Source organism: Seriola aureovittata, chromosome 22 (assembly GCF_021018895.1).
Source record: "Seriola aureovittata isolate HTS-2021-v1 ecotype China chromosome 22, ASM2101889v1, whole genome shotgun sequence".
Lineage (NCBI taxonomy): Eukaryota > Metazoa > Chordata > Actinopteri > Carangiformes > Carangidae > Seriola > Seriola aureovittata.
This window is the reverse complement of record NC_079385.1, coordinates 18,320,223-18,344,299: the sequence shown is the minus strand read 5'-3', so window position 1 is coordinate 18,344,299 and position 24,077 is coordinate 18,320,223. Positions and strand designations below refer to the sequence as shown.

The window sequence follows — 24,077 nt, the reverse complement described above, 5'->3', positions numbered from 1 at the left end:
TTGTTCCCATGATCTTACCTGTCGACCTCTTTCTCACGTGCTGTCCGACTTTATCCGACAGTTTGCACATGGCTGCTCCCATCTCCCATCTTCATCACACACACACACACACACACTCGATATCCTATAAGATCTATTACATCACCTCATCTTCTACAAACACACACACACACACTCACACGCGCAAGGAGGAGTAAATCACAAACACACTGTCTCCTCTCTCTCTCTCTCTCTCTCTGTGTCTCTCAGTGTCTCTCGGCCGAGCTCTGCTCTACATTCAGTCCCTGTCAGACTTCAGAAGCTGATTTGCGTAGCCACCATTCTCCCTGTTTCCCTCCCTCTCCCTCTCCCTCGCTCTGTGTCTGTGTTGTTGTGCTGAGTAGGTGATTTAACAGTCAAATGGAGGCCACAGTGTGATGGACACACAGACAGGGGGAGGAGGGAGGGAGGGAGGGAGGGAGGTGGACGTAGGACTGCTGACTCAGTCATCTACAATCGCCCTCTCCTCTTTGCTCACTTACGTAGCCTGTTATGACTGTCTGTGTGTGTGTGTGTGTGTATGTGTGTGTGTGTGTGTGTGTGTGTGTGTGTGTGTGTGTGCCTCCCCAGTTTCCTGCTATCACTCTCTCTCTCCATTCATGCGTCCACCCTGTCATCCATCTCTATCCCTCTTGACAATGAACCTGATCCACAGAGGAAGACAGGGAGAGCCTCCCTCATCCATCCATTCATCCGTCCAAAACATGACGCAACTATTTGCTATTTTATTTTTGTATTTTTGGACGTGGAAATAAATAAAGTCACGTTTCCAAACTTCAGGCAACAAAACCAAAGAAAAAGCAGCTTTAAAGCTGTTATATAAGGACGTGTCCTGAAAACAAGTCGCAAGAGAAACTGAATCCTTTATCCAGAGTCATATCAAATATTAACCATTTGCTGGGCTGCTAGCTAACTAACTGCAGCGGCCCGGGTTCGAATCCGGCCGTCTCTCTCCCAGAGTTCCTGTCTCTCTCTCTCACTGCAACTATTAAATTAAACGCAAAAAATGTCACCGTGACCTTTGACCTTTGACCACCAAAAATCGAATCAGTTCATCCTTGAGTCCAAGTGAGGGTTTGTGCAAAATGTGAAGAAGTTTCATCAAGGTGTTACGGAGGTATTGTGTCCACGAGAACGGGACGGACGGACGGACAACCAGAAACCAATATGGCTAACAAAAACAATACAGGACAAGACGAAGAAGAAGAAGAAGAAAGAGGAGAAGAAGAAATGAGCTCTTCTGTTATCTGAATGAAAACTGAGTCACATGACCTGAACATTTCGGACCTGAAAGTTTCAAGACACAAACGTTTCTCTGTCAGTTTGGAGACGGACGGAGACGACAACACAGTTTTCATCCCTCGCAGTGTCGCTCCAGTTTAAACATGGCGGCAAATTTCCAGCATCTGCTAACTGTGGTTGCGTCCGCTGCAACAGTGTTTAATCGAAGGCGACGTAATGACAGATAAGGGATTTTTGGGAGGTCATAGTTTTCGGATGTCATGTGACTTAAATGTGGAAATATATTCCTTTGTTGAATCGTCTGGAAAAAGAAAAACCTCATGAACTATCTGAACGAAGTGAAGAAGATGGATACGAACGCTTCACTCACTCAGGATAACAAACAGATACAGAGGTCCACCACTCGGCAGCCATCTTGGCGGCAGCCCCCCCGGGGGCAGTTATTTCAATCTCCTGTCTAAATGAATGGAGAGAGAAGCTTCATCATTAACTTCATCCTTCCTCTCTCTCTCTCCGTTCTCTTCATCACTCTCTCTTTATCTTCCTCCTCCTCTCTTTCTGCTGTCTCTGGGATAAAAGCATCTCCCACACAGCAACACGCCGATCGATCAATCACACACACACACACACACACACACACACACACACGCACGCATGCACACACACACACACACACACACACACACACACACACACACACACACACGCACTCTTTAACCTTTAACACTATTACACTAGAATTATATATTAATAATTTCTAGAGCTTGTGGTTTGTAAATATATAAAAAGGGATTTAGAGGAAAGAGAGAGTCTGTGGTTTATTTTCACCTTTTTATTAAACACAGAACAGAAGTGAATCCTGAATCATAACAACATCGAATTTAAAGTTAAATATGGATGTTACGACTTTAATTTAAGATATTTAATTATAATATTTTATTTAAAAGCTATGCATCAAAGTCTTTAAGTAAACACAGATATATATGTTTTATATTGACACAAAGCTAATTAAACCATTATGATTTACAAGTGAATGTTTGTATAAAATAGAATAAATTGATTGATATTGAACGATTGATATAAAACTAGTTAAACATAAGGAAAAAAAGTAATATCAAATTATGATCTGATAATCTATTGTATTTATTGATAATTATTCTGTTTATTTAGTGAAACAATAGTTAATCAAATCTGTGCCGAAACCACAAACAGCAGCATGTCATTCATCGCACACAGGGCTCTTATTGTGAAATAAGATCTTCTAGCTCAGAGGTCAAAGGTCAGAGACTACAGTTGTTTTTTTTTTCCTCCTGTTTGTGAAAGACTTTTTAGGAAGGGGTCTCTAATCAGGTCTGTGTGTGCAGAGAGAGAGACAATGAGTCTCCAGCTCCACTAACACCCACCTGCTGAAACACACACACACACACACACACACACACACACACACACACACACACACACACACACACACACACACACACACACACACACACAAGCTGTGTACAGTTTGGGACTCATTATTGGACAGATTTGTCCGCCCACTTCGAGAGAGAGAGAAAGAAAGAAAGAGAGAGAGAGGTCAGAGGTCAGAGGTCAGACTCAGCCGGAGCAAAGCAGCAGGTGTCAGTGCCTTGCTCAAAGACACGGGAGCATGGAGGAAGTTTGCAGCCGAGGTCTTGAAAAACCACAGCTCCGTCTGAACTGTGTGAGAGGATCATGCTGGTGTTTTATTTTATAAGGGCACCGACAGGAAACTGAAGCCAATAGTGAATTTATCCTATAAACAAAATCTGTGACCGCAGGTGGATAAACACGACTTCACTCTCTGCTGTGATTGAATGTTTGAGCTTTGACGACGTCACAGCTTCACTCGCTGAGGCTGCGATGACAGATTACTCTCATTACAGCTGAATTTTTCTATTAAATGACACATTGAAATGTTTCTTTTGTCCAATTCAAAGTCTAAAACCCAAAGAAAAGTCAGTTCACTGTCACATATGATGGAGAGAAGCAGAAAAATCATAAAGGTGAGACGCTGGAGACGACGAATGAAACAATAGATTCATTTTCTGTCGAGTGATGAATCAATTATTATCAACTTCCTCATTTCTGTATTTATACATGTGACATAATTTTATATGAAGAGTAATCTGGTTTTCTGTGACGACAAAGTTTCAGGACAAAGTTTCAAATGTGAAAAGAAAACCTGCGTATTCTTAATGCTTGTACAGTACTGAGGAGACAGAGACAGGTGTGTGTGTGTGTGTGTGTGTGTGTGTGTGTGTGTGTGTCTGAGTATGTGTGTGTATGTGTGTGTGTGTGTGGACAGGTGTGTGCAGCCATCTGTTGTCTCCTAATTCATCACAATGTTCTTTCTTTTTCTCTTTCTCCACGAGCTCAGGTGATTTATAAATGTGATTAAAACTGAGAGAAGAATGAAGCTGTGAGTCTTATCATGTTACCACGACACACACACACACACACACACACACACACACACACACACACACACACACACACACACTGTAGTCTACACAGGCGATACAACACACTGAATAAAAAGCTCTGTGTTTTAGTTATTTTGATTGAACGAAAAGTGAATCTAAAAAAGGATCAGCTCAGTTTAAAGTTATTTTGATCATTTCAACTTTTTCTTCCTACACCTGATGTTTTTTGTTTCCTGTTGGCAGGTGAGACGCGGGTTCAGCTCAGTTTACAGAAAACAGGTTTGTGTTTTGGTGAAGACGCTGGAAAAATGATCCACTTGGAGACACAAATGGGGACGATCGGCCAGCATCTCTCTGAGTGATCAGAATCAGATTCAGCCTGCTGCACTGTCGAAACACACACACACACACACACACACACACACACACACACACACACACACACACGCACACACACTCATCAGGACTCACCGGAGCTCCTCCACAGCAGACTGACCTCCAGACGTCCAGAGCGTCTCATCACTTTTGGAAAGCGATAGAAAAATCCAGACATTCTCCTCAACGTTTTTCCAAAGTGTTTGGCAAAGCCCATTGCTCACAGACACACACACACACACACACACACACACACACACACACACTGCTCCAACAAGATCCAGATGTTGACTTAAATCCAAAGATAACTCGATGTGGATCCACACATTCAACGAAATCCTCCGTCACTGTCCTCCATGATGTTTCTGTCTGTCTGCTGAGGTCTGCACCGCTCCCTCCCCTCACACACACTGACCCCCATTAATGTCTGTGTACACAAGCGTGTGTGTGTGTGTGTGTGTGTGTGTGTGTGTGTGTGTGTGTGTGTGTCATTTGCTGCCACAGGTTGAGTGTGTCTTGTCTCTCGTGGAGCCAAACTGTCACAGCGACTGAACAAACAAGGGGACGACAGCTGACACACACACTCACACACACACACACACACACACACACACACACACACACACACACACACACACACACACACACACACACACACACACACTGGTCTTACTATAGAGAGAGGAAGTGGAGGCAGACTTCAGCTCCAGTATTTCTCACACTGGTATAAAATGAACTCCCTCCTCTGGAACAGTCTTTTCCACGGGAGTCAAACGGACTCTTTCACCACCAAACACCAAAACACACGTTTGGTGGATGATTTGAAGCTCCAAGTTACTTAAAACCATTTGAATATATATATATATATATATATATATATATATATATATATATATATACAGTATATTTAGGTTATATATTGTCATTTTCCTTTTTTTCTATTTCATGCTTCTTTTATTAGCGTTAATCACGTGAATGACCTCTGTGTGTGATAATGTGCTGTACAAATTAGTAGTTAATAGTTTCCTTTAATTCAGCAGCAACGATAGGAATTCAATAAACACACATGAACAGGTTTCAAGCTAACAGTGCAGTGTATGTATGTATGTGTAATTGTTTTTAATTAGCACAAATAATCCCATTGATCTAGGTACCTGTCAGAGAGCACACAGTGAGTCAGTGTCTGAACAGGGAAGCTGTTTTCAGTATGTTAGGAATCATGTACTTGAATTATAATTACAGCCTGACGAGCTGCACAGTGACTAACACTGCTCTACAATGTGAAACCTCACCACTGTCATGGTAAGTAATGACACTTAAGGTTAAATTTCTCCTTAGCCTGGGGAGTTACTGAAGGGTGTTGCACAAAATCTCTTAAAAAGTTTCTTTACAGTTAAGGAAAAAAGTTTACAGCAATGAAAGACGTTTTACAGCGGTAAACTTCTACAGTTTCCATGGAGACCTGTATCGTCTCACAAAGTTGTACAGAAGAAATAAATGTCATTAAAAAAAACGACATCATAGAAGTTCGCCGCTCTCAACTCCTCCTGTTGTTCTGATGGAAACTTCACGATCGATGGAGATGAAATACTTCACCAATAACTGACTGGAAACATCATCATTAACATGTAAAGGAGCTGCAGTAACAGTAATATTAAATCTATAGTGTATAATCAATTCCTCATCACTGAGGGTCCATCGGGTTCTTCTGATCGTGGAGAAATCTTTTTGGGATGTTCATCCTCTTCTTTTATCACCATAAACTTCCTGACTTTGGTCGCTAAGGTCTTCTGTGCAACGGTTTAACTGACTTTAAGTATAAAACTAAGATAAGGAGAAAATCTTAAATATTTAAGTTAACATTTTAATTAAACCTTAAGGAGAACAGTTAAGGGGGTTTTTATTCTAAGGAAACCTTAAGTTGGACTTTAAGGAGAACCTTGACTTAAGATGCTTCATGCGACTAGAACCAGTTCTTCTGTTTCTGTTCTGTTGTGTCAAAATAAAAGCACAGTGGGACACGAGGCCGTCGCCGGCTGCAGACGCTTCAGCAGAGACACCAGAGACGCTTTAATGCCCTCTACCTACACACTCAGTGTACTGTATCTGCTGCAACACTAAACCCCATCAGACAAAGAGCTCCTGCAGGTTTCTATTACTTCAACCTCCCTTGTAAAGAAAGACACAAAAGGACGAGAGACTCACAGTAAGAGAGAGAGAGAGAGAGAGAGTGTCTGTCTTTCAGGAACTGTTCTTATCGAGTCTCATCTGACCCACTTTGAGACACAAGTAGAAACACTGAACTGAGCACAATCAGGATGATACTGCGCAGGTGTGTTTTCAAGTTATTTTCTTGGACAGTTCCTGGGAAGGACGATGAGATTTAGTAATAATTATAGGGAATATTACACTTCACAATTAATCATTTCCAATCAATTCCTTACAGTAAAACCACAGACGGTCTTTAAAAACCACATGTAAGTCACTTAAAACATGTAACACAAGGTTTGTTTAGGTTACGCGTTTCCTAAATAACAATTTAACCAAAAATAATGTTATCAGATTTTTTTTTTTTTTAATCGAAATTGTTCATCCTGAAAGGTTCTGTATGAGTCGAGCTCTGGTGCTTTTTTATTGGTGCGTCTTTAATGTTTATTAACTCGTTCAAATTAGGAAAATGCACCCACATAATCCTGAAAGTGAAGCCCAGTAAAAGCCAGAATCTACTGGACATTTCCTGTCTTTAAAGCATGACCACGAAGTCTTCATACCATAGAATACATTATAATGTAAACTGGGTCAGTTTAGCATTTAAAGTCCTGCCTCAGAGGAACCTGAAAATTAATTTTTAAAAGAAATAACTGAACAAAACTGCTGCTCTTGCTCAACCAGCTCATGAGTGATCGTTTCTGGGTGTTAATAAGTGAACGAGTGAATGACACACACACACACAATCCTCAGTAGAGAGACACAGGCTTTTGAGGATGATACGATTCGCCTCTAGAAGTTTGTTCTTTATCTAAAATTACTTTTATTCGAGGAACAGACACTGATGTTGTCGACCAGATGGAGTAATGGGCCTTTAACAGGCTGCCTGAGTGGCAATCAACTGCAGAAACGCTTTTTAAAAGACACATACACTTAATACACACACACACACACACACACACACACACACACACACACACACACACACACACACACACACACACATAAAGTCCATCAGCAGTGCTGGTAAAGTTGACGGGAAACAAAGGGCTCATTGTGTAGGTTCATTGTCTCTAAACATAATGAGGTTAAAAAGGCTAAATGGACGAAGGCAGAGTAAGAAGATAGTTTGTTTTGAATCTGTCTGCCTCGTTTTATTCAGTAAATATGAGCAATGGGTTTAAAAATGACTTTATTTAATTCTAGTGGATGTCCACGCTTCAAGTCCGCTCAAGTATCTCTGCTGCGTGTCGTTCCCATGTCTCTCGCTTGTTAAATTTCTTGTTTTATTTTTGTAATAAAACTGGTGAAATATTTATCTGTGACGTGCTGAAAAGCAGCGTAACAGTAGTAAAAGTCACAAGGTCAAATAACTGTCTCAGTAATGTCAGTTAAACAGCAGCAATACTGATCTAAAGTTTGCTAACTAAAGCTAGCTAGCTAACGTTAGCCTGCTTTAGCTAATGTAGCAAAACGGTTAATTACTGAAGAGAGCAAGGTTGTGTATTTTCTTTATGTATTAAAGGTATTTTTTAAAATGTTTTCTCTGCCGTTGTTGTGTTTAGCCAATATATAATACGCAGCGCTACGTCTTCAGGGGTAAACTGGAGGCTACAGTCAGTCGCTATCGGAAAAACTGAGGAGAGGGGCTGGGGGCTAGCTGGTTAGCATGCTAACTTCAGTAGAAGAAAACACATGATAGAGACAAGAGCTAACGTTGGAGTTACTGTCCGCCTCTGGAGCTCTTGGTGAATAAAGGACTGAAGTTTGATGCTGAACTCCTAACGTTTCTTCTAGACCGGTAAGTAAACAGCTGCTAATGCTAACGTTAGCCATGTAGCAATAGCAAAACTATAAAAAAAATATATGAGAAATTATATATTTTCACACTTTGAGTCATTTATCTAGAAAAAAAGCCAAACATTTGCTGGTTACACCTTATAAAATGTGAGTTTATTTAATTTTTTTCTTCCTTTTCTTCTTTAAAGCTGGTAGCGAGTTTGGCCTAAATACAGCCTGATAAGATGCTCCTTCCATATGTGGGCCAATTCTGGAAATCACATTTAAAACTACACGACAGGATAAACAAGTAAACAAAGGGGGAACAAGGGAAAAGAAACAACTGAATATCAATTTGAATATTCAAAAACTTTTGGGTCTCGTTTCCATTCCAACACTAACTTCTATTGTTTGCCAGGCAGAAGTAGATGAAGAAGGAGGTCCAGTTTCTACTCGGCGAGACACTGACACTCACCTGAACTGGTTTGTCGACATACTGACGGCATTCCAGCTGCTAAGCTGCGTTTTTGAGCCCTACCTATTTATGTCATGGAGATCATTCAGACATGTGGTATTTACTCTATGTGAGAATGTCTCTTTCTTGAGAACCTGCTCATTCAAATGATTTACGAGTTTCCTTAAAAGTCCATGAAGTCAGTCAATGCAGATGTGGCCTATGGATCATTTTTGACCCAAAGACCTTCAATTATATTTTATATTTTCATAAAACTACTGACTTCTGTTCTGTTTTTCTAAAAAAAAATCAATGTATTTGTGTAATTTTTTTTTTAATGCTTGTGACTTTGATGCACGTTGGTAAAAATAAAACATCAGAAAATACTGACAAATGTCAATCACAGTTTCCTAGAGCTCAGGTTAATATCTTCAGATTGTTTGGTCTGATCAATCGCCCCAAAGATATTCAATTCACTGATATGAGCTGAAAAATAAAGCAAATCTTCACCTTTCCTTTTAGAAGGTGGAACCAGCGTATGTTTGGCTTTTTTAAATGATAAATGACTTAAAAAGCGACGTAGCAATAATTATTTGGACTGTAAACACAAAAAAATACCCACTTTTATTTCATCAACAGTACAAAACCCAAAGATGTTCAATTTATAATTATATAAATCTGAAAAAGCCTCAGATCCTCACATTTAAGAAGGTGGCATTTTGGCTTGACAAATATCGCAAAACAATTATCAAAATAGTTGGATTCTCTGTTGATGACTTCTTTAATCGTTCCAGCACTAAGATAATAAGCTGAAGATGAGCCAATAAATAAAAAATAAGTCAAGTTTTCAGTGGGTTTACTCTACGCCAAGGACAAAGCTATGATTTTAAAAAGGTCACCGACCAAACTGTATTTTCAGAGTATTAAAAAAAAACATCACAAATGCTCTCAGATATGAATGTTATGATGCTTATTCATTACAAATTTATAGTAAAAATGATCAATATTACGCTGTCTGTCCATGGAGAAGGTCTGAGGAGGAATATCCTTCGAGAAACAGTGAATTTTTGTTGGATTTCTAGTATGAAAATTTTCACATTTAAAGCCACTGAATATTAAATTTCCCTTTAAATTGAACCTACACACCATAAACACAAATTCATTTGTTTGTTGACGAATAAAACCCCCCTGACCTCTAAATGAGTCTAAAATCTAATGAAACATGACCTCATTCCTCTAATGGGGCTTCATTTGTTTGGGAGTTGACCCCACCACCCCCAAAACCCTCCTACCCATCATCAGCACACTCACCTGTACAGGTGAGACCATGCTGGAAGATGTACTGGCAGCACGCATCACACCAGGTGTCCTCCGCTCCGGCCTCGAAGGTGTGTCCCTCCCCGGACTCCTCCTTCACCCTGGGGTCCCTCTCATCGGGGGAGAAGATGGTCCTCACATCGGGGGGTCTGAACCCCTTCCTCCTGCTCCGCTGTGGCCCTCCTCCGTGACCCTCCATCCCGCTCCCAGCAGCGTCTCCCTCGCCGTCTCTCCTCTCGGGGCTCGGTAAACTCTCCGGGTGCCCTCTCTCGCTCCAAGCCGCCTCCAGACTCTCCAGACGGGTCGGCTGAGGAGACGGATGCCGCCGGACGGCTCTCACCACCACCGCGCCCTTGTTGGCCTTGGAGATCCGCATCTTGGCTCCCAGTGGCGGCCACGTAGCCTCCGGTGGCTCGTAGAGTGTACCCGGGGATTTGTTGATGTGAACCGCGCGCACGTTTAACGGAGAGTCACCCGTGACCGAGGAGCGCGTGGGGACGTATTTGCGACCCTGGTGCACGACGTTAAACATTACGCACGCTCTTCACGGGCTGCCCGCCGGACAAGTCGGCGAAGGTGAATTAACCAGTGTGAGGCACAGGTGAGACGTCATTGTTGTGAGTGATGACACCGGCTGATGAACTGTGTCCTCCTGCTGTTTGTTGTCGGTGAGCAGGTTGAGGCGGTCCGCGGTGAGCAGGGGAACGGGTTGGATCTCATTTCGCCGGGAGACATCAAACAGCAGAGCCGGGGCTGCCCGACACGCGCCAGAGAGGGCGGCGCGCGAAACTCCCTTTACAAAAATACAGACTTTACGTTTCTTTCGTTATCAATATCCCTAATCCCAATCCCAATCTGGACACAAATTAATAATTTAATAATTGGGATTGTCCTCTTTAATTCGGCATGGATCACATACTTTAATAAGCTCACATTTAATAAAACTGTAACTTTAAATTGTGTCTCGTGTTGCTTCTTTTACCACAAAGTGCTGCCTCTACAGTGTGAACCAAATCTCACGTGTTGTTTTGGGTTCATTATTTATGCGCCGAATTTATCAAAACAAATATAATAATTATTATATATAATTATAATAAACAATTAATGTATTTATCACAATTTACAGTACCTGATTTGACCACAAGATGGTGCAGTTTTCACTTCAAAATCAGGCCAGCAGTTAGTTGAACAATCATGTACATTATAATAACTTAAGTCATTTTAAACATGCCTCACCTACACAGGGTGGCAATTAAAATTTTTTGGGTAGTTATTTCATTGTACAGATTCAGACAGTGCACACATTTCTTTATCAAATTTCATTCAGAAAATATTTTAATAAAAGCTTTAAAAACAAACACAGGATCATCCACCAACAACAATTACAGCGATGCATCCCTCAATGACAATTAATGTTTTCTCAAGCTAAATATTTTCTATTTATTTTTCATAAAAAAGTGCAAGTGCTCAACAATTCTTAATTTGACTTAAGAAAATGTTTTTTTTTGTTTTTTTTTTTTTTTAAACCAAGCTACAACACAAAATATGCTGATTTAAAAACTCTCCTGCCATATCTTCACAAATAAAACAGAAAACAAGTTATAGTTTGTTTTGTTTTTTTTATACAGTTTTTAAATCAATGAATAACAGTTCAACCACATTAAATTAGTACGCAACAAAAATAAATCTTCTTGGGGTGTACCACTAGCTCCCCAGGTTGAGCGCACACTGTATGGCTCGATCCGTGCCGTATATCTCCACCATTGCTGTTATTAACGGCAAAATGTCCCAAATAAATCTCATAATCTTGTTTCTTCTTTGGCTCAGTGTCCGTTTAAGAGTACTTAACAATTAGCACAAAGAAAAAAACATTAACAATATAATTACTTATAAAAAAGAAATTATTTCCCTGCTTGTATGGATTTTATGCGCATGACAGCTGGTTTGGCAGAATACAAAAATAAAAGTCACAAGTCTCATTCAGTTCCTCATACCAAATGTAAAGTCTTCGAGAGTATTCAGAACATCTCAGTAGGTTGTTATAATGTGTTCGAGGTGGATCATTAATGCTCGTCGCTTCAAGTAATCTGAAGGAGCTAGATTGTGTTTGCAGCTCCTGAAGGTCCGAGTGTGCAGGGTTTGAGCTTCAGGGCGAGCTGTGGAACAGGAAACCAAGTCTCTCTGATCACTGGACGTTGTCGTTGTCGTCGTCGTCGTCGTCGTCGTCGTCACTCTCGAAGGCTGCGTCCTGCACAAATAAACGAGAGGAAAATGTTCAGGTAATGTGAAAAGGTTTACAGGTTAAACACGTGATTTTAGGAGGGTGAGAGTGTGTTACGTACGTATCCGCCCTGCTCCTGTACCCAGGATGAGTAATATTCATTCATATATTTGGCTCCGTATCCCAGCAGTCGGTTCGCCGGCAGCGTGTCCATCGCCGACAAACGACTTGTGGCCTGTGAGGAAACAGAAACATGATGGTTTGTCAGAATTCAAAGGAAAATGATTCACTGAGCTGCTGGAGTTCTGTAAATAAAGGTATGATCTCACTGTATCAGACGACAGGATATTTTTGTCTTTAACACTCAATACATAAATTCTTGCTGTGTTTTGTTCAAGAGACACGGCAGACTATATATTTACTCCGACCAATCACAGCTCGTCTTCTGTCATGACTTTAGTGTTCTATACGCAGATGATCCGTGAGGCACCAGGGACACGATCCCTCCGACTTGAACCACTGGACTCGTCTACATAACTTTATATGAAGTTGTTAAATCCAGCTCTACCTGCAGCAGCTTTGATTCTTAATGATGCTGTATGTAAGTCACAGGGTCTGATTCCCAGCCTGTGGCCTGTGGCCCCCTGGTGGGCCAAGAACGTACTGTAAGTCGGCCAACAAATCATTTGCAAAACAGAACAATTTAGTTTAAAAGGTGCTCTGCATTATTTGGCCTCCGTATTGTTACAGGGTTGGACGTGGGTCGCTAACATTTTTACCTTACTGCGGCGAGGGATGCAGTTAACCACACTGTCAGCATTTACATCACTGTTCATTTTCCTAACGGCGCCATAAACTCGTTCTCACCTCACAGGTCACGGCGATCTGGGTTTTGGGTGATGCGTGTGGTCCTGGAGAGTCGGGGTTGGGGGACCTGAGGCCCATCCTCGTGAGAAGAGCCGACATCAATGTTCTGAAGAAACTGTAGTTCCAGAACAGTTCTGTGGCCATCGCCATGTCTTTCAGCTCCTGGAGACAAGAAACATTTTATATTCAGTGTTTTATAAACTTTTATTCACCACTGAAACAGTTTTCATTAATACTGACGACATATAACACACGTTAAAATATACGTTTTTCAAGGGGCACAACTGGAAATAACACTTGACAGTGACATAACTTCACTACAGAAGCTTGTAGTAGCTCTCAGAAGTTTATCAGCTGTATGAAGCTGTAAAATGATGATAAAATTATAAAAGTTTATCTGTGAACTGTAGACTCGCCTGATAAAGTGGAATGTGGGTGTGTTTTATAGTAAATGTGTGAGGTTTATAAGAAACAATATGACGTTAGAAAAACTGATGACAACGAAGAGCAACTTTCCAAAACGGCCCTTTTTAGATATTCATGCAGCGTTTCTGACCTTCTCGTTCAGCCTGTCTCCAGTCTCCCTCAGCAGCAGACCAATCAGCTTCTCCACGTTATCTACACAGCAGAACACAACGATCAACAACCAGCAGACAAAATACAAGAAAAACACTGAGGTTTGAAACGTTAAAATGTAAAATAAACTGTTTGGGTAATTTAATATTTCATTAAAGCATATTCAGATTTAATCAAGGACAAAAAAAAAACGATTGTTGCTTCATTATTACCTTAGTTTTGTTTAGTCTGACAACTTTGAGGCAAAAACAGATTTGTGGGAAGAGCTTTTTCTTGCATCTAAGCTCAAACCATTATTAAACCATTCCTTTATTATGTTGGTTTCAGTACAGACTGTGATGAAGTAGCTGTAGTAATATTTTCTCTTTATTTGCAGAGCTTTTGTCTGTAGAAAACGTAGCTTCATAAAGCAACGTGGAGACTCTTAGGGACGAGGCTGACGTAAATATAAGGAGAGGTTTGGGAGAATATAAGAGTTCCTGCATTTGGGGAATAATATTCTGTTGTTTTGGCTGAAATGTTTAGGAATCCAAAACTCACCGTCTGGAGCGTCTGTCTCTAAATCTGGAGGAGTGAACGGGATTTCACCGGCGAGCTTCATCAGCTGGCGAGCCACATCTTCCAACTCATCCTCCTCTTCATCTTTAGTTGAAAGAAATAATAAAAACACACAGATAAAAAAAAAACGTTCAGAGTTATCAAAACAACACACAGCAACGAGTCAGACGGGTTTTCCCGCACAAAGGCGACGCATGATGCTGAAAAACGGTGCTCGTCTGCTATGTCACGAGATCTGAGTCACAGCAGGAGAGCGAAGACGATGAACCTGCGGCTGCACGTCTGCGGTGTAGCTGCTTCGACTCATGACTTTGCAAGTGTTTTTACGACTCACTGAGAAGTTCCTGAACTGAGTCACTGATTCACACATTTGCCTTCTTGTTCAAGCAGTTCCACTTATTTCACAGCCATGTTATCCCACTTTATACCAGAATACTGACCTTTTAAACTTTTTACTAAAAATAATTCAAAATAACATGAAGGGAGCAAAATGCTTGGCAAAATATCTATATTGCTACCATTATATAGATATGATTGTACTTAGTTCTTTAGATTTCAAGTATATACATTTATATTTTATAGTAGTTTACTATTAGTATATACAGTGTAAAGCTGTAAGTGGCAGTTTGAAAGACTTAATCAGCACCTATGTTGATAATCAAATAATCAGTCTTTATTTAATATTTCTTGTTATATTTAAATATCTACTTGTGTATCATATTATTATCTACTATTTATCTTGTTTTTAAGTATTTTATATTGACATTTGCAGTTTCTCTTTTTTTGTACTGTCTACTTTGTTACTGCAACACTGTGGGACTTCTCATCTTTTTTAATACACTGCGGGTGACATCTTGATACCCACCTTCCTTAAAATCTCGACATCTGACGCTGACATCATGCGGCGGCTCGGTCGTCTGCTGCAGGTCTTCGTCTTGTGTCTGAGGTTTGACACATGAGAAAATGCCCCGCAGATGTTTCAGTGCCTTACTCTTCCTATTCTTCTTTTTCTCCTTCTTCTTCTCTGTCACGTCTGTTTCAGTCTGGGCCGGTGTCTGAGGTGACGATGGCCCGTTCGCATCTGTGTGACCGTTGGTTACGACCTGGTCGTCCTCTTTAGGCGACTCGGGGTCCTTTTTCGGCCGTCTCCTCTTTGCATAGGCCATCATTATCCTGAGCTCCACGGTGTCCTCCATGCTCTCTGCGTCTGAGGTAGGTGTGGCGTCGGCCACTGTGCTGCTTTTGAGGTCGTTGTGGTTGGAGATGGGGTCGTGGATTTCTATGTGTCCCTTTGCCATCTTGGTATACTGTTGATCAAATCAAAAAAATCATCACATCAGGATTTAATTATGAACGTGCTCTTACAATCAGCTTCCATAGGTTTGTGTTATTTGCTCTGATGTTTCTTTATTTAAATCTTAGAATAAACAATAAGGATTTTTAGTCGTTATTTAGTTCTTTTTGTGTGTTAACCTTCATGTTGTCCAGAATTAAATTAGCAACTAATTTGACAATTATGAGAAAAATATTCTCCAATTCTCCAGCCTCTTAAATGTGAGGATTTGCAGCTTGTTTTGACTTTTCAAATAATTATAAATGGAATATTTTTGTGTTTTGGTCTGTTGGTTAAGGAAAAAAAGAATCTGAGGATGTTATCTTGGGGTGAGGGAACTTCTGAAGGGTATTTTCTGTAACTTATTTAGACTTTTCTATACTGAGCAAACAGCTGATTAATCAAAAACTAAATCCATACACACATCAATAATTCCTACTTCGTTATATAAACTGTAGATTATGTTTTTTAAACTGCATTACATTTCATTTGACTCATTTTGCTTGTGTTTCTCATAAATTATTATTTTTGCTCTTGCTCTGTGTTCTTAATATTCTACTTATTAACAGTTTTATATTATTATTTTGGTAGTTTTATCTACAAAATGTAAGAAAAGAGTAAAAAAAATGCCATTCACATCTTCCCACAGCCCCAAAGTGAAGTCCTCAAATGACCTGATTGGTCCAAGCTAGATCAATAACCCCAAAAATAGTCAAAATATTGATTGTACAATGATATAAAATAGAGAAAACCAGAAAATCCTGACATTTCAAAAGCTGGAACAAGAGAATATTTGTATTTTATTGCTTGATAAATGACAAAAAAACAAAAAAAAAACATATTTAATACCCCAAGTTATTATATGATCTTATCTTATTAATATTCATGTAAAAATGGTTAGTTCTATGTTCAGTTTAAGTTAACTTGTTATATTTCTCCTTTTCAGTTTCACAGCTTCTTCTTCTTCAGGTGGATGAGTTTGTGTGAAATGAGTCATGTCTTGACATGTACTGTCATGAACCGAGCGCCTCATAACAACCTGTTTATTTTTTTACTAGACAAACACAATACAGAAATAAAATGAAGACTGAGATACTTAACAGTTACATGGACTTTAAAGTAGTTTTAAAGCCGGTTTAGCTGCCACGCAAGGTCAGAAAAGTTTGTATTACGACTGTGAGACCGACACCGGTTCAAAGTACACAACACAAATATGTCAGTGACTTTGCTAAACAACATTAAAGTTCCTGTAGCTGTAACGGTTAGTGTTAAAACCCCATCACAGCTTTAATGACGGTTGGTTTTGTCGTTAACTAGCTTAATTCAAATTTTGGCAGCTTTAGTAACCGTCAAAAAAACTACGAAAAAATAAAACTCGTTTACACGACTTTTTAATGTCTACTTCCTGTGTAAAAATATTTTTGAAACATTAAAAACATGTTTACTTACGGTCCAAATGGTCAAAAAAGAAGAATAACGATGATGAGTGGTTAAGCGGCTACTTTTTCATTTGTTGAACTACTTCCCTGTAACCAACTATTTAACCAGGCGTAGTGGGCGTACGTCATCATGCGTAATGACGCAATCGCAGGTCTCGCAGAAAAGAACCAGAAACGAAAAAATAAAAAGATAAAATGCTGAATCGAAATGTTACCACAACAAGAGTAAAGAGTTAAAGAGATTGTCACTTTAACAAAACCGAAAATACTTTTTTTTTTTTTTTTTATTATTATCAAGTTTTTCAACCTTTTCAGTTTTCAAACTGAAAGTGAAACTGACAGTGACAAAGCAAGTAAAAGTTGTGTTTATTAACTTTATTTTTTCTAAAATAATAAGGTTACTCAAACGTTGTTACAACTGTACAGCCTGGCATGCTTTTGTCATCACCTCAGATTTATATACATGATTTTATTGTCTTCCAATGAACATTTTAAAGTCCACAAAAGTGCAAAGTCACAAAGAAAAAAGAGCAAATTTCGACAGAAACATCCAGAATGTCTCTGTGTTGGTGAAAGGCAGAAAACTAAACCTGCTGTTGTTTTGAATGAGCAGTCAGGAAGAGGAAACAGGGATGGTGGTGATAAGAATATGAAGTGACGTTTTCTTCCAGACAAAAACATTTCTGTCCAATTTCTGAAACATACATGTTGTGAATAATAAATAGATAAATAAATAATTGTGATAAAAAAAAACAAACAAAAAAATCAACCATGAGACATGGTCAAAAGTATGAGACAGAAAGTCAAATTTATGAGATACAGGGTCAAAATTATGACAAAAAAATCTAAATTATGAGATTGAAAGTTAACATTTTTACTCATCAAGAGCATTTTATTTTTAATCATGACTATTTTTTTTCTTTTACTAGCAGAAACAGGCTTCCATACAACCCTGTAAACTTAAAAAAATATCTAAAATTAGCTATTTTCTTTCAGTTTCAGTGACTTTTCTCACTTTATCTGGTTTTAAAACAGGTCTGGACTGTTTGACTCTGTTTTTAGACTCATTCTACTGACAACATAAAACCAGTTTAACCTGTTCCAGTAGTTTATAATGTGTAACTGTGGCAGATGAGAAACAATTAAACCAGAAGCTCCATTTAGTCACAGTCCTGGGGCTTTTGATCATGTTGCGAAATCTTGGATTTAGTTTCTGAGGCTTCAGTGAACAACAATGAACTTTTCATTTTGATTTCTGAACCAACGTGAAGACGAGACATTCAGAGAAAACTCAGCTCTGTTCCAATAAATGTGAAAATATGTGTCTGAAAAGTCCAGAGCAGCGGCTGATTGGACCTTGCACTGAGATAAATCCTCCGACCACAGGCATGTGATCCCTGTAGGAAACTCCCAGCTGTGACTCAGGTTGTATATTTACCTTTACAAGCACCAGAGGAATCTCACAGTGGCCTGTGTGTTTTACACAGGAGCCCAGGTGACAGTTCACATCCTCTTTAGGCTGAACATCAAAGGGCAAAGCGATCAGGAAATCGTGAAGCCTTCCTGATATTCTGATTTTAATAATCTAAAAATATCACGAGCACTGAAATATTAAACAAGGAATGTGTGGAAGACTAATAGAGCTGTTTCTAATGGCAGTAGAGTCTCATATCTAACAAGTCACTGCTTGTTGGAGAAATAAAAGCATTTTGATTCTAAGATTACACGATAAAACAAGTCCACACCCTGCAGTACTGAGACAATGATTAACAGAGGTGACCTTTACAGTCTGTGGACACTGGAGACAAATGTTATTTAGAGGACTTTGATATTAAGAGACACAGTGAGTTTTAAGTACTTGATTAGTAAGCTGATGTACAAACCTGTTTAAAACAAAGATAAAGCTAATTTTATCTCTTCAAAACCTTCAAAACACAATGTTAGTTTAAGATGCCAGTTTCCTCTGCTGAACATTGAACCTCAAAATTACTTCTGTCATTTAAAAGAGTCAAATCTATCGATATAACGTGCTCATAACTTTCTGTATAACTAAAGGTGAGTGAAATGCTCATATAGAAGTAACATCCCAACACTGGTGGTTAAAATCCTTGTTTAAGATCATTTTCATAGTTTGAAGAAGCATTAAAGTGTCGAAACTGATTTTAGATTTCTGTGTTGACCTCGAGCCAAGAGTCAAGATAAAATACCAAAAGAATATGATAAAAACTGACACAAAACTATTATTATAATCAGGTAAATGTATCATTCAAATATAATTTTCATACTGAAATGAAGTAACCACAGAGTATTGAAATTAATTTAAAATTTCAGCATCAACTTCCCCGACAGTTAAAACTTAACTCCACTCCTTAAGACTTAACTCCACCCGCCTGGCGCTTCAGGTTCAGTAAAACAAACACTGTTATTTTTAGTTTCAGGATTTATGTGTGGACAAACTCACAGCAGCAAATTCATCTTTAATGAATTCAAAGCTGAATTTAAATTCTTGTGATTGGATGTTTTTGGTGCAGCTTTTTTTTTTGTCAATAACTGATCGTAACCAAAAGTGATGATGACAAACAAGAATGTCAGTGGATGTAAATTAAAAAATAAAAGTTGAATTGGATATGAGTGAAGTATGTTTTTAATGCTAAGTGCTAAATATTTTCAGCCCAGTAGAAGAAGCGTCTGTCAGTCGATCAACCACTTCGGTCCAAACTGAAATTTCTCAACAACTACTGGATGGATTGTCAATAAAAAATTCGGTTCAGACGTTCGTGTTCCCCGGAGGATGAATCATTGTGACTGCGGTGACCTCTCGTGCCGCCAACAGGCTGACACTGGTGGTGAAATATCTCAAAACGTATTGGATTAAACTGCCGTGAAGTTTGGTTCAGACAGAGGAACTGTTTCATTTCTAGTTTGGGGTAAAGTTTTCATAAAGTCTATGTGAAGAAGCTTCGTCTTCATAACGTCAGCTGGCTGCCGGTGAAGAATGATGGCCTCTGTTCAAAAAGGAGAAACAGCTCAGTGACTTTCCCGAGGGGAGTTTCCTCAGCAACCAGGAAATAACATCAGAGGCAACAACTACAGCGTCATATGTTCTTTTAACAGATGAAGAAAATAAAACAACAAACTTCAAGTAATCCCATCATCATCTTCATCATCATCATCATCATCGTCATGTGGCAGGAAAATAAAAGAAATGTACAAAAGCAAAAGAACAAACACAACCTAAGAAGAAACTCAGGTAAAACTCATTTAAAACTATAATAATTTAATAGTTTAAACAACAATAATGCCATTTTTTTTTTTATATTACCAGAAAATAATCCCAAGGATGTAAGAAAATGTCATGCATAACCAACGCTGATGAGAGACACGATTTCATACAAAGTCATGTTCCTACTGAATAGAAAGAGTGATAAGAAGCTTGTGTGTGTGTGTGTGTGTGTGTGTGTGTGTGTGTGTGTGTGTCGGGCCTAGCTTATTACCACAGTCACTTCATAGAAAATGTCGTCACCATTCACAGGTAGTTCAGTTCAAGGATTTTTCATTTACACACATTTTTGAGTCCAGACACTGAGAGGAAGCTCTGAGCGCCGGATGCTGACGGCGGCAGCCATCGTAGAAGTCCTGCATCACAGATATTTATTTAAAAAAAAAAAAGGAAGTTCCTCAACAGGCAGAGCAACACTAACCGTGACGATGTCCCTTTAAAGGAGGCAAAAAAAGTGCGTATGTTTGGACAATATCTAACATTTGATAAGTTTGGCTTCTTCTCATGAAATGAAAAGGTGGTTTATAGGAAAACATACATCACCATCAGCAGTTACACAGCTCTAACCAGGACGAGTTGTCACGTTTATACTCTTACAAGACATTAAATAAGAATACACAATTATAAATACTGAAGAATCAAAGGTTAGGGTTTCACCTTGAAAATGATCCTTAAAAAGGTCCCATCCAGTCTAAAGATCTCTGTCCGTGTGTTTGATTATAGATCAGCTCTAGCTTCTATATTAATACTGTGAAAGTATCAAAGCCTCAGTCCACAGAGAAACGCACACAGCCTGTATTCAGACACTGATCCTTAAAACCAGTGATTTAAAATGATTTATACTATGAATCTTTGCAGCGGCTGAAAACGGGTTTAAAACATGTGCGGTGAAGTTGAAAAGCCAGACTTCTACGATGGCTACGCGTCAAGTCTTTAAAATATTCAAGGTCCCCCACAAATACCTCGGGAAAGCGGTTCCTACGGTGTTTATCAATTTAGTTTACAACAGGTTATATCTAAAGAGAGCTCACAGGGTTGTTTCAGAGTTCAGTCCGTTGACAAACATGCGCACAAAAGAAAAGAAATAAAACCAAAATAACAAGACAATCATAAACCCAACCAGCACTGAAGTAAAATTGCACATTCATTAGTCCTCGGTGCTAAAAGGTCGACTATGTTAAAAACATTAATGTAATGTAAACGATTAATAGAGAAATGCAAAAAGACGTCATCCATTCATATTGCATTGAATATGGCTCAGATTTTTAATTTCTTCTTGGATAAGTGCTGCACACACACACACACACACACACACACACACACACACACACACACACACACACACACACACACACACACACAACACAACACAGTCTGTAGTTACGTACATGCTGCACAGAGCGGAGTGAAGTCTCTTTCTGTTGCAGGTGTACGTGCGTCTCTTTTTAGATTTGATATGGAATGGGACATGTTATCTCTCTCACACACACACACACACACACGCGCACGCACGCACACACACACACACACACACACAAGCTGCATGTGAAAAGCCTTGTCGGGTCAGGAGTACCAGATACACACACAGTTTAAATATTTTTGGGTGTGAAATGAACAGGTGTATTGATTATCGATTATACTTAAATACCCTGGTCTGTTCTCCAAAATCAACCGGCTGCACTTGCTAAAGTTTCTCTAACACCTGTGTGTTTAAGTCTTTCATTATCAGCTGATGGATGATTATTCTCTGGATTAATCGATTCATTGTTTGGTCTAAAAATATGTTTCATATTTACTCAAAGCCAAAGCTGTCGTCTTCATACGTCTTTTGTTTTTGTTTTAGCAACAGTCCAACAACCCAATCCCAGTCCAATTATTCAATATAATTTCTTGACTTTCGGTGGCGTTTTATTGTGATTAATCATGTTCTTGTATGTTATTGTCATTCTTTTATATTGTTTGTGCTCCATACAATGTAATGAAGGTCAGGAGTCAATAAAAAAGCTGTATGAAAACGCAGCGACAGCAAAGTCTTCAGACTCCTCCACCGAACATGGAGGCGCTTTAAAGTCGCCGTTTTCTCTGGTTTACTGGTTTGTGACGGTAGAAAGGGAGAGTCACCACACCAGTGTTGTGTGTATGTGAAGGTATGTTTACTCCACTTTCCTCTGCATAAACAAAGCCTTAACTTCATTGTCCCAAAGACAATCGGAGACTCCACCCTCATAGTTGCCGGGCAGTTGGAAGGTACGTCCCCCTCAGAGCGGGGACTTTCTGAAACCACCTGAGATCCTGATGTTTCCTGTATTTGTTTTGTTTGTTTTGTTTCTTGATGTGGACTTGTGGTTTCAAAAGCAGCTGCTGGAATAATCGGGACTTCTAGTTTGTCATGATATCAGAGCTCTGAGCAGTGACGATGCTGAATGGAACCAGAATGTGATCGTTGCATAAGTTGGCGTTAAGAGATGCAGGTTTACAGCTTCGGTTCCTGAGAGAAACCGAATGACGTGACGGAGCGTTTAGTGACGGTGTGGACTCGGCGTGACACTACATCAGTGCAATGTCTTTGGCACACAGGTTTTATGGGGTAAACACATAAACCCAAATATTTCTATTACTATTACTATCAGTTCTGAAGTGAGCATTTATGTTATTTGTATATTTAAATGCATAATCAACACACGGTCGACCACTGTGGAAGTCTGACTGACCCCCACGATTCATGAGCAAAATAAATCCCTTCAGCAAGTGAACTGTCGACCTGCTCAAAGTGCACCCGCATCCTGAGCCGCTAATGGTCCTACAATCGATCACTCAGTCAATCAATCAGCACAACCAATAAATAGAATATGAATAAATAAATACAAATAAATAGCTGAGCATTAAAATCTCCACTGCAGTGCTGCTGCGAGCTGAAGCAGTTCGTCGCTGCTCCGGTTCGTCTGTCGAGACGCCGGAGTCAGAGCCAGACTCTGTTCATTCTTTCAACGCTTTTCTCTCAGGGTCCAGAGAGACTGATAGATCGTGTGTGTGTGTGTGTGTGTGTGTGTGTGTGTGTGTGTGTGTGTGTGTGTGTGTATGTGTGTGCGCCTCAGACTGCCGTCTCCAAGTCTTCCTGGGTGGTAGAAGACGTGTTCTGTTGGGCGCTCAGGTAGGTGGCGAGCTCCGAGTCTCCCTCCGCTTGGTCCGCCGGTGTCTTCCCCTGGTGGACACACACGTATTTAATTGATTAGTCCAACCAACAGTCCACAACCCAAACACAGAAAACATTCAGTTCAAAACATAAAAGAAAAACATCTTTGTCACTTTTGCTTGAAAATTGACCCACAAATTGTCGAGGATTAATTTCCTCCCTGTCAAACGATCAATTAATAGACAGTTTCAGCTGTAAAGTCGGGCCTGTCATTAATATACATACAACTACAAACTGAACTAGAATCACCGTCTCGTGACTGTATCCCTCCGCCAACCAGACAAGATGCAGGAAATGTGGTCACAGCCTCAACTTCCTGAGTTACAGCAACGAATCTCATTAGAAAATTAGTCATAATAGTCATAATTAGTGTATGAATGTTTGAGTTAGGGCCAAAACATTGTGTTGTGTGAGTTCACGGCGATCTTGACCTTTGACCTCCAAAATCTAATCAGTTCATTTTTTGAGTCCAAATGGATATTTGTGCCAAATTTGAAGGGATTCCCTCGAGGAGATCCCTGAGGTATGACTTTGACCTTTGACCATCAAAATAAAATCACTTCCTCTTTAAGTCCGAGTGTATGTTTGTGCCGAGTGTGAAGAAACTCCCTCCAGGCATATGAGACAGATACAGTCCAGTCTGATATTATTATTTAAATGAATAATAATTTAAATTCATTTAAATTAATAAAAATTACATTATTCATATATTTTATTCTCCCTGCAACTTTAAAAATCCTGTTTCACGC

At 39.5% G+C, this 24,077-nt stretch overlaps 3 protein-coding genes across 8 annotated transcripts in view; all 3 read right to left on the bottom strand.

Moving 5' to 3' along the window:
* Nucleotides 1-10,543, bottom strand: part of rassf3 (Ras association domain family member 3) — a 74,504-nt gene extending 63,961 nt beyond the window's left edge. The window contains exon 1 of the mRNA XM_056367750.1: nt 9,856-10,543. Within this exon, the coding sequence (XP_056223725.1) occupies nt 9,856-10,393 (538 nt within the window). The 5' untranslated portion in view covers nt 10,394-10,543. The remainder of the gene's footprint in view (nt 1-9,855) is intronic.
* A 622-nt stretch (nt 10,544-11,165) lies between these two features.
* Nucleotides 11,166-17,121, bottom strand: LOC130163498 (apoptosis facilitator Bcl-2-like protein 14). The gene is made up of 7 exons (XM_056367752.1): nt 16,866-17,121; nt 14,949-15,390; nt 14,066-14,167; nt 13,506-13,567; nt 12,950-13,111; nt 12,204-12,317; nt 11,166-12,109 (listed from the first exon to the last, which is right to left on the bottom strand). The coding sequence occupies exons 2-7, from the start codon at nt 15,379-15,381 to the stop codon at nt 12,047-12,049; spliced, it is 936 nt and encodes a 311-aa protein (XP_056223727.1). The 5' UTR covers nt 15,382-15,390; nt 16,866-17,121; the 3' UTR covers nt 11,166-12,046.
* An 88-nt stretch (nt 17,122-17,209) lies between these two features.
* Nucleotides 17,210-24,077, bottom strand: part of dgki (diacylglycerol kinase, iota) — a 73,300-nt gene continuing 66,432 nt past the window's right edge. For all 6 annotated transcript variants that reach the window (XM_056367742.1, XM_056367745.1, XM_056367746.1 and 3 more), the window contains one exon: nt 17,210-23,337. In XM_056367742.1, the coding sequence (XP_056223717.1) occupies nt 23,227-23,337 (111 nt within the window). In that variant the 3' untranslated portion in view covers nt 17,210-23,226. The remainder of the gene's footprint in view (nt 23,338-24,077) is intronic.